The sequence below is a fragment of the Capra hircus genome, chromosome 22 (assembly GCF_001704415.2).
Source record: "Capra hircus breed San Clemente chromosome 22, ASM170441v1, whole genome shotgun sequence".
Classification (NCBI taxonomy): domain Eukaryota; kingdom Metazoa; phylum Chordata; class Mammalia; order Artiodactyla; family Bovidae; genus Capra; species Capra hircus.
Genome location: NC_030829.1, coordinates 57801376 through 57811677, shown reverse-complemented (window position 1 = coordinate 57811677; position 10302 = coordinate 57801376). Strand labels below are relative to the sequence as shown.

The 10302-nt window shown below is 58.4% G+C and overlaps 1 protein-coding gene across 4 annotated transcripts in view; it reads left to right on the top strand.

The window, feature by feature from the left end:
* The window catches only part of SLC6A6 (solute carrier family 6 member 6), an 81798-nt gene continuing 71710 nt past the window's right edge, over positions 215 to 10302 (top strand). For 2 of the 4 annotated variants that reach the window (XM_018067226.1, XM_018067229.1), the window contains exon 1: positions 408 to 515. Coding sequence is in view for 1 of the 4 variants with exons in the window: in XM_018067225.1 (XP_017922714.1) it covers positions 227 to 515 (289 nt within the window). In the remaining 3 variants the exon portion in view is untranslated. Of the gene's footprint in view, positions 516 to 10302 lie in introns of all 4 variants that reach the window. The other 2 variants (XM_018067225.1, XM_018067228.1) reach the window with 2 other exon arrangements.

Below are 10302 nucleotides of genomic sequence, written 5' to 3'. Positions count from 1 at the left end.
GGCCGTGTGCGCGCGCTCGGCGAGCTCGGGGCTCTTTGTGTCCGAGCTCGAGCGCGCGTGCGTGTGCGGCGTGTGCCTGTGCGTGTGTGTGTGTGTGTGTGTGAGTGAGAGTGAGAGCGCGCGTGTGTCCCCCGTGGGGGCGTGGCAGGCGCCCCAGACCCGCCCCGGGCCCGCCCCCGGGCCCCGCCCCCGGCCCGGCCAAGCTGGTATTTTTCCACCCAGCAGGATGGGTGATGCTGAGAGCTGCCTGCTCAGACAACAGACACGCGAGGTCAGGAAGAAGCCGCTTATAAATTACTGCTTCCTCCGCGCCGCCGCCAGCGCCGAGCTCCGGGTCCTGGCCGCAGCCTGGCTCGCTAGTCAACGCCGAGCCCTGAGGACCGCGAGCTCCGAGATCGGGCCCCGCCGAGAGGGAGCCGGAAGAGCGGACCCCGCGGGCCAGAGATCGCGCCGGCGGGCAGTCCCTCGGCGCGCGGAACCGAGCGCGGCCGAGCGCAGCGCCGTGGCCGCCCCAGGTACCCAGGGAGACGGAGCCGGGCGCGCGGAGCCCCCGCCTAGTCCCCGCGCCCCGCGCCAGCCCCGACCTCCTCCCCGCCCCCGGGGGGCCCCCAGTTCCACCAAGGGCGGGACAAAGGGTCCTTCGCCCCGTCCCCCAGCGGGGCTGTTATTGTTTCCCTGCGAAAGGGCTGGGGCGTCTCAGCAAGGAGCCAGGTGTGTGTGTGTGTGTGTGTGTGTGTGTGTGTGTGTGTGTGCACGCGCTCCGGTGTCTCCATCTCACTGGGGGTCTGCAGATACCTCCGTGTCCCCGTGTGTGTGTGTGTCTGTGTGTTTCTAGGGGTGGCTGTTTCCCCGGGCACTCGCGTGTCCCCGTGTGTGTCTGCTGTTCCGTGCTCTGGGCAGTGCGTGTGAATGCTCGGGTGTGTGTGTCTGTGATACCTGTGCGGCCGTGTCTTGGGATGTGTGCCCTTGTGCCCCCTGGAGTGCGTCTGTGTGAACCTGTGTGTGTGTGTGACTGTATCTCTGAGTGCCTGGCTGTGCACGTGTGTGTCCCCAAGTGGGGCTTCTGTCTCTGGCTCCCCGTTGCGAACACTCGCATGTCCTCAACTGTACCTGAGGGAGTGTCCCCGGGTGCCTGGAGGACCAAGCACCCAGAGCTGGTTCTCCAGGGCAGGGCCGAGCAGGTGGAGGTGACAGGGTGGCGCGGCTCCGAGGGTGCGGCGGGCAGGTGGCAGTGCCAACGTCCAGCCACCTGGAGCGGCAGGATGGAGGCCCCCAGGGACAGCCGGCAGGGACAGCGGGACACATCCTTCTCAAGATCTCTCCCTTCCTGCTGGGGGTTCCTCTTTTGTGCTGGAGGCTCTGGTCCCCCTCCCACCTGGGGAAGTCAGAGGGAGGCTCTCAGGGGCCTTTGCCGGCGGCCGGCGCCCGAGGCTTCGTCCTGGACGGGAGGGGAACCTGTGGGCTGCCCTCCCGGGCACTCGGAGGGAGGTGTGTGCTGGGCTGGGCTATTTTGGTCACTGCTTGGGCTTTGCCAGATCCTGGCCTCCCCCAGGACCAGCCCCAGAGGCTTGGGAGGCAGCCCTGGCCCCCGTTTCCTGCCTGGGGAAATAAATCAGCTCAGTAACTGCCCGGACACTTGAACAGAGGGTCTCGGGGCTGAGGTTGAGTTGTGTGTGGCTCCACTTGGACTTGGGAGAATCGGCCCCTGCTTTGGCGCTGCTGCCGTTCAAATAAATGTCATGGGGGAGATCTTTTTTTAATTTCTTTTTAATTTTCTCTTGGCTGGAAAGGAGGGGAATCTCATCCAGAGACTCCCAGCCAGAAGGAGTTTATTTTTATGAGAGCGAGCGGGTGGTGAGCGCTTAGCAACCGCCTGCCTCCCTCTCGACCAGGGAGGCATCCGGGGAGTGTGGGGTGGGCACACAGCGAGCGGGGTGCTGTGGGGGTGCAGTGGGGGTGGAATTCCATCAGAATGGCGTGGAGTGGCTGGCGGGCCCTGGAGGAGAACCCCCGTAGCGTAGGAGTGGGGAACTGGCTAGAGGTCTTGGGCCTGGTGCAACGCCCCCTGCCCTTGTTGACCTTGGGCAGCCTTTTTTGGGGGCCTCAGTTTCCTCATCTGTAAAATGGGTGGAGTAAACTGGTTAAGGGGTAATTGGAGAATGAGAGGCAGGAACTTGTCCCCAGGGAGCCAAGTCCAAGGACTGCGCCTCTGTCTTAGCTGGCAGACGACCTTGGGTGATTTCCCCTGTCCACTCTGAACCTCAGCTTTGCAGTCCAGGCAGCAAGGACGCCAAGCCGGCCTCACGGCGTCCTTGAGGGGATTGAGGGAGATGAGGCTGAATAAGCCTATGGTAAGCTGTAAAGCCGGGCTCGGCTTCGGAGCTGCCGATTAGAGGGTGTCACGAGGTCCTGGGTCACTGTGGTGTGTGGCAAGGGCCGAGTCTCAACCTCAGGCTCTTGTCCTCTGGGGCTGCCCTTGGACGACCTGTGGCGCAGCTTCGGGCACCCTGCCCCGCCCCGCCCCGTCCTGCCCATCTCACCCTCAGGAGAGCCGGCACCACCTGTGTAGTCGGAAGGCCCCAGTGAGTGGGTGGCGCCCATTTTACAGATGGGCAAACTGAGGGCTTCCCAGAGGACTTGGCCTCGATTGGACAGCGCCAGGGTCAGGCTTCAGAAGCATTTCCTCAGTCAGCCATGAGTTTGGGCTCTGTGGAGCTTTAGTCACTGCAGAGTTGAAATTGGACCAGCACCTGGGGAACATGAGGGACAAAGGTCTTCAGGGTTGGAGGGTGAGTATGTGGGCCCCTCAGCACCTTAATTCTGCCCCTAGTTACTCATTCTCCCTCCTCTGTGCCTCTCCAGGGGCCCCTCCTACCCCACTGCCAGCACCGCACCTCCCCCCCAACACTGGCAGTGTAGGCTCTGAGGGTGGCGTTTGCTCACTGTCTACCTGTCAGCTTGTCAAGGGATTCGGAACCCTGTCAGGCTTTATCTGAAGGCCTTTCCAAAGGTCCCGAAATGATAAGACACTCGCGAGTCATTCAGCACGCTCCTGTATACAGGAAAGAGCTGGAAAATAAATGGCAGAGGACACCTGGGGTGCAGCCAGGCTATAGCTGGGAGGGGTCCAAGTGGGAATCCAGGCTGGCCTTGGAACCCCAGGGTCAGCAGGCAGGTGTGGGCTGCCTCCCGACCTCTGCCAAAGGTCATCAGTGAGGGTTGGAACCCCAGGGTCAGCAGGCGGGTGTGGGCTGCCTCCTGACCTCTGCCAAAGGTCATCAGTGAGGTCTTCAGGGTCACGTCTCACTCCTCCGTGATGGCCAACTTATCTCGGCCAAAGTGAATTTACAGGTTCTCTGGGGAGGAGCCCTGTGTGTGGAAATTCCCGGCGGGGGGCGGAGGGGTGCTTCCAAGTGTGAGTGGGAGCTCTTTTCTTTTTTTTTAAACGTGCCTCATTTCTTTGCTCTGGTCTGTTCTCACTGGGCTCTGGATTTGGAGTAGAATATTGGCCTTCAAAGAGCTCACAGCCCAGAGAGAGGGCGCTTGGCAGGATGACCGCCCCTGGTGACCCCGCCGCCCGTGACTGCTCTCACTGGGTGTGAGACGCCAAGGGTGTAGGCAGGAGACGTTCCAGCTTCTCAGAGGATGCCGGAGCTGGCAGAGGGACAGGGCGGGCTGGCATTCCAGGCAGGGGGGCATAGCGGGCGCAGAGGCACAGGGCAGGCAGTAGACAAGCCTCGCAGGGCACCCGGCTGGAGAGAGGAGTAGGAACCAGGCGGTGGAGCGCTGGGCACACGGGCAGTGGAGATAAAGATAGCATAAGGCCGGGTTTAGGGGCAGCGGCGTAGAAGCCAGGTCAACCTGAGGGGGCAGGAGACCCTCACGGGGAGTACGGGAACCAGGCAGAAGTCCGGGACCCAAGGTGGCCAGGCTACTGCTCGTCAGGGCATAAAAGCATTTTCCGTGCCAGCGAATCTTGCCTTGAGCTCTTGTCGTAAACACGGGGTGAAGGCCCGGACACACTGTTTAACAGGTACACAGGCCATTAACTGTGCCTCTGACCTCCTCAGAGCAGGTAGCCCTGGCGCCTGGGCTGGAGGGCATCCGCCCTGGACAAGGCGTGGATCAGGGCGTCCCTGCCCGCCTCACCTGCTCAGAGGCTTCGTTTGGAGACCACGGCTGAGGGGCAGGGGTTGAGGGGGCAGGGAGAGGGCAGAGAGGATGGAACTTGCTCTTCTGTCTCTAAATACCAACTTGCAGATGAGAAATCACCCAACACAAGCAAAGGGGAGGGGTGTGCAGGCAGGGGGGCGGGTTATCTTAACCGGAGTCTGGCAGCAGAATTAACCTGAGGGACTTGGTACACATTCAGGTTCCCAGGCCCCAAGTCCCCAGGGGCTGGAGCCTGGGCATCAGTATGTTTCCAAGTTTTCAACTGTGACTGTTTAAAAAAATCTATTAAAATCGAGATATGATTTGCATTCAGTGAAATGCAAAGATTCTGTTACGGTTTGTTGAGTCTTGTCAGATTGCTACACCTGTGTAGCCACCATTCAGGTCAAGCTGGAGAACATTTGCAGCTCCCCTGGAAAGTGGACGTGTGCCCTCCCGCTCCCGGAGACAACCAGTTTTTGATTTCCATCACTGTTAGGTTTGCCAGGCCTAGAGCCGGGTGGATTTATACGGTACATACCCTTCTGTGTCTGGCTCCTCTCCGCTGGATGATTTAAGGTCCATCCGCGCTGTCGAGGGTGCCAGTGGTGCTGCAGAGGAGTGGACCGCTGAGGGGACCCCCCTCGGTTTGCTGTGTCCACTCTCCTGTGGAGGGACATTTGGCTTGTCTCCAGTCCAGGGTGGTTATGAATGAAGCTTTTATGAGCCCTTGTGTACAAGTCTCTTTGGGGGCGTATATTTTCATTTCTGTAAGAGTGGAACGGCTGGGGCGTAGGGTAGATATTTGTTAACTTTATGAGAAACTGTCAAGAGGGGCTTTTAATTACAGAACCAGTAGAGCTCAAGCAATACAACACTGTACAAAGTAAAAGTGGTCCTTAAAGATCCTTTTTTAAGAAGTGCCGTCTAGGCTTCAGGCTGTGCGTCTGGCTGACATTCTGTCTCTCATCTCTGCCGTCTACCCCTTCCTATAATAACAGTGAGGTCTTTAAGAGTATACGTTGCCCTCTGCATGCAGCTTTGGCTGTACCCCTCAGATATCTAGATGGACATGTATTCCTTCTAATTCCATTTTAGATCAGTGTTCGTTTCAGTTCTGATTTCCCCTTGGGCCCAGGGGTGGTTAGGATCTGTTCGGCGAGCTAGCTGCAGTTCCGGTTTGTTGTTAATGACAAGGGCGTCATCCCGTTCTCGGTTCTGCCGTTTTCTCTATTCAAAGAGCAGACCACTGTGGAGCCGACGCTCGTCCGAACATACAGGTCTCCTGGCCATTCTGAACAGCTAGCCTGCACCTGGGAGTCATTGACTGAGCCTGGCCTGTCTTATTCACCCCGAGTGCCGCCAGCTCAATGAATGAAATGCCCCCACCCGACAGCTTTGAACTTACCCTGAAAGTGGGCAGAGAAGCCGCCGAGGGCCAGAACCGATGCTTATTTCAGCCCCGATGGGTCTTAAATCCCTTCTTGCATTTAAACCCTGTGCCTGACTCGGGGGTTCTCACCTCCATGTTCTGGAAAACTTCATCCACCCTCAGAAAAGAGCCTTCTCGCCCGTCACACAGCTGGGACCTGGAAGGACAACCAGCATCTCTGCCCCTCCTTTCACTACACAGGCTTTTTTTACTGCGCGTCTTCAAGGCTTCTGGCCTAGGACAAAAGCCGGAGGGAGGGATGGTACATAGACCAGCCCCTGGGCTGAAGGTGCTCCCAGTCTAGGGAAAGAAGATCTGTATCAGAAAGGAGTTAATGAACAATCCCAGGGCGTTTCTCCAGGGGCTAGGAACGCTAGGGAAGGTGGCTGGGGGTGTGGGGACTTTGGGGTCAGGGAGTTAAGCGGACCCCACACACCTATTTAATGGATGGGGAGACTGAGGTCTGAAGGGAGCCTCCATCGGCGAGAGGCCCTTGTTCACACACTTGTGGTTCTGCCTGACCCCTCACCAGCTTGGCCCTCAGCCTACCCTCCCTGAGTGGAGGCTGGGACGATGTCTCTGTGGGCTCCCTGGTGGGGACATTCTGTGAGTCTTCCCCTTCCCACCACTCTCCCCTCCGTACAGAATGGAAGAGCTGCCGCGGGGTCCCCGCAGAAAGTCCTTAACGCCGCCAGGGTGCTGCTGCCTGCTGGGGGTGCAGAGTGCGGCTGGCCTTGGGTTTCAGCCGAGTCATGCTCCTTTGGGGCAGGGCTCAGGAAGGGGGCGGTCCTGAAGGCTCTGCCCTTCCGCCCCACGGCCAGCCGGCACCTGGAGACCCAGGGCCGCTCATGCCTGGTGGTGGACTCAGGCCTTGATCTTCAGAACAGCCATTCTGTTACCCGATGGCACCTGGTGACTCCTCTCGGGGTGAATGCCACCCCAGCCCAAGACCGCAGCCTGCTCACCCAGATAATGCCTCCTCGGCTTCGCTTTCGTCTGTGGGGTTGCCAGGAAAGAGGGGGCTGGGGAGTGGGGGTGTCAGCTCTCACCACCTCATCGCTGTCCGGCTCCCAGGCCGGCAGGGGCTCCCTAGTGCTTCGTGAAATCAGGTCCAAACTCCCCAGCCTGGCATTCAGGGCCTCACCTGATCTGGCTCCCATCCAGCGCGTGTTCTCACCTGCTCCCGTATCTCAGCGCCCCGCGTGATCCGGCTGGTTTCTGCTCCTAGGCCCAGCCTTGGGCTCTCAGCCCACCCCATACCTCGACCCAAAAGGCCTTTCCTTCCTTCCCTCCTAAGTCCCACTCCCCCAGGGCCAGCTTGAGGCCACCTGCTCCATGAAGGCTTCTTGCAGCCCCTTAATGATGCTGGCACATCATAAGCCCCCCCAAAAGATGATCTGCCTCCAGGTGGGCTTAATCTCGCCTTCCTCTGAGCCCCAGAGGACCTCTTCTCTGCCTGGAACCCAGACCTGCGAGGTCTTGCCTTTTATCCAGTCACCTGACCGAGGTCATGGCATGCACCATGCAGATAACTGCTGCCTGAGTCCCTTTGTCCTGAAATAAGAGCCTGCAGTTTGACCGTCTGAGTGGGTCCAGGCTTGGAAATTACATCCACCCATCTCCATACATCCCTCCAACAAATGTTAGTTCCAGACCCTGTCCTGGGCCCCAGGCAGGTGGCAGGTGGACCGGGCACCTGTGTTAAAGGGCACCACAGCATCAGGGTTTGAGAGCCCTTGGCCATTGGCTTGCTGTGTGACCTAGGCAAGCCCTCCCCATCTCTGATTCTAACCTGTAAGGAAGTGTCACTTCCAAGGGAAATGCCTGCTGAGTGAAGCTGGGAAGGACCCTTTTTTCTCTCTGTTGGGGAGCACACATCATCAGCACAGGGGTGGTGGTCCTGTGGGGCCCCCTTTAAGGATTCAGCTGCGGTCCCGTCGGTTTTCAGGATGTCCAAGCCCTCGCTCTGCAAGGGGCCACCTGATCTGGGGCCTAGAGTTCAGAGATGCTCTGTTCAGAGCTGTCGCAACAGGTCTTTAATGAAAAACTCTTCCTTGGGGGAAGAAAGTGGGGTTTTATTCCATCATTGGTAGAAGAGTATGTTGTTGTTCAGTTGCTAAGTCGTGTCTGACTCTTTGCAATCCTATGGACAGCAGCCCACCAGGCTTCCCTGTCCTTCACTGTCTCCGGAGCTTGCTCAAACTCACGTCCACTGAATCAGTGATGCCATCCAACCATCTCATCCTCTGTCGTCCCCTTCTCCTCCTGCTTCAATCTTTCCCAGCATCAGGGTCTTTTCCAACGAGTCGGCTCTTCGCATCAGGGGGCCAAAGTATTGGAGCTTCAGCTTCACCATCAGTCTTGAGAGTCCGTTGGACAGCGAGGAGATCATACCAGTCGATCCAAAAGGAAATCAACCCTCAGTATTCTTGGTAGAAGAGTATAGGTCAGAATGAATCTTTTAAAAAAAGAAGCCCTGCCTTCCAGCCTCTGTCACTGGGGACTGAGCAGAATTTGTTGCTGCTTCCACTTCTCATCAATGGAAGTTGTGAGTTTGCAAAGATTGCATCCCAGGCCTGAAGAAAAGGGTACAAGTCACTGCAAGATGGTCTCCAAGGGGCAGCTCCGGGCCGCCCATGTATTTTAAGTTGTTTACTCGGTTTTATAAAATCGAGCCAGTATTTTTTCAAGGTGGATATGTTTTTATTACTGCTGGCAGCTCAGTTTCTCTGAAGAGCGCCTCCGTCTCACCCAGCACATCCCTGGGACTCTGAAGCCTGCCCAGCCCACCGCCCCTTCCTAGGTGTAATCCCTCTGCTGGTGGGTCCCAGGCGGGTGGGAGCCTTCCTGCTGGATTCCTTCAGCAGGGCTGGCAGGGCGGCAAAGGGTAGCGGAACCCCCAGCCCTTTCAGGGGCCCCTTAGTGCTTTTGAGGGGGTGTTTCAAGGCTGGAACTGGAGGAATCCAGCCACCCCCACCCACCCGCCCACTTCCACCTGGGCACCACTCCATGGGTCCTGGGGGCAGGGTTGGGCCTGGCTGCAGCGGGCACCTCTCAGGGCAGCCTCCCTGCCAACTTCTGCTCTGACTGAGTCTGATCCACCTCCTTAAATGTAAAACATTCAACCTTCTGCAGAGAGGACCAGACAGCCAGTCTCTGCTGAAAGCCCCAAAGCTGAGACCTCGAATGTTGTTGCTGTTTTATTACCTAGGTTGAACCATGAGTTAAGGCTAGTGGTCCACTTGCTAAGCCTCAGGTCCCCTCCCCTCTCCTGAGCCATCCAGGGGATTGTCATTCGTTGGGAGGCTGGGAGAACCTGGAGGATTTTTCTCCCCTCGCTTACCCTTTCATGACCTCTGACCCCTGCCTGCCATCCCCCAGGCCTCTGGGGGTTGTCATCTCTGCCCTGGGATGTTCCAACGACCGGGGGTGGTAGCTGAGCCCTGTGCCAGTGCTCAGACCCGGAAGGCGGAGGCTTCACTTGGGATCTTGTTAGAAGCTCCCAGGTGCTGGCGAGGCTGCTGGTCTGGGGTGGGTGGGGTGGGCACGCTCTGTAAGCCAGGCCCTGGGCCTTATGAGAATCTGTCTCCCTAATCACCAGAGGCTGCTTCCTTCCCCTTTGCACATGGAAAGCGCAGGCCCCAGAGAGCGCAGGTAACTTGCCTGTGGTCCCAAAGCTGGGAGCTGGGAGCTGTGAGCCAGGCCAGGCCCTCTGGGCCAGTGCCACCTTGGAAAGGCGGTTAGCGGGGAAGCCGTTTTCTGTTGAACAGTGTCCCTGGTCCAAAAGCCACAGGAGGCTTTTCAAGGCAGCCAAGTCGGATGTAAGTCAGGGAGAGCCAGGGCCAGCCGGGCTGCACGGTATGGGGTGCTGGCATGTGGCCTGGTTGGGGGAGAAGCCGGAGACGGGGTGCTCACAGCTCCCGGCAGACCAGCGTGGGGCCTGCCTGGAGCCCAGGGAGGCACCAGGTGGCATTTTCTGCCTCCTCATTGTTTAGATAAATCCCAGGGTGGAGAGCTGACTAGAAGGGTCAGCAGTGGGACAGGCCAAAGCTGAGACCATGTGCATCAGTTGTTTAAAGGCTGGCCTCTCCTTGCCATCGCAAGGGCGCTTTTCCTTAACTGGGGGTCTGCTTTGGGGACTGAAGGGTTATGGTCTCCTGCCTGGCTGGGCCTTCACTTTTGCACTGTCCCAAGCAACTGGGAAGAGTGGAATAGATTTAAGGTCTGGGTCCTCGAAATGTGGTCACTGGCAGGAGCAATCTGAACTTCGAGGGGAGCCTGTTAGAATGCAGAACCTGGGACCCTGCCCCGAGCATCTCCACCCCACCCCTGCTGACTCAGAACCTGGCGGGAGTGCCCAGTCCTCTGGGTCTTAACAAACCCTCCAGGCTTCACTCGGGAGAAGGGCTGATTTCTCTGTCTCCAGCCAAGTACCCCAGGGGTGGGGGAGGGTCAGTCCTAACCTTTGCAACTGGCTAGAGTACCAAGGCTGCCAGGGGACCTCAGACTTCATTTCCTCTGTGGCTCCCTTTTCTGATGGCCCGGGTGTCAGAGAGAGAAAGGGACATGCATAAACTCACACTGCAGTTTCCAGGCAGATGGAGTCTGGGGTCCTAGGGCGGCAAGTGGCAGAAATCAGTTCACACATATTCTGACTCCTTTAAGGGAAGAGCCCAGAGTCACACTTCAGGTGTGGCTGGATCGAGGTGCTGAGAGAG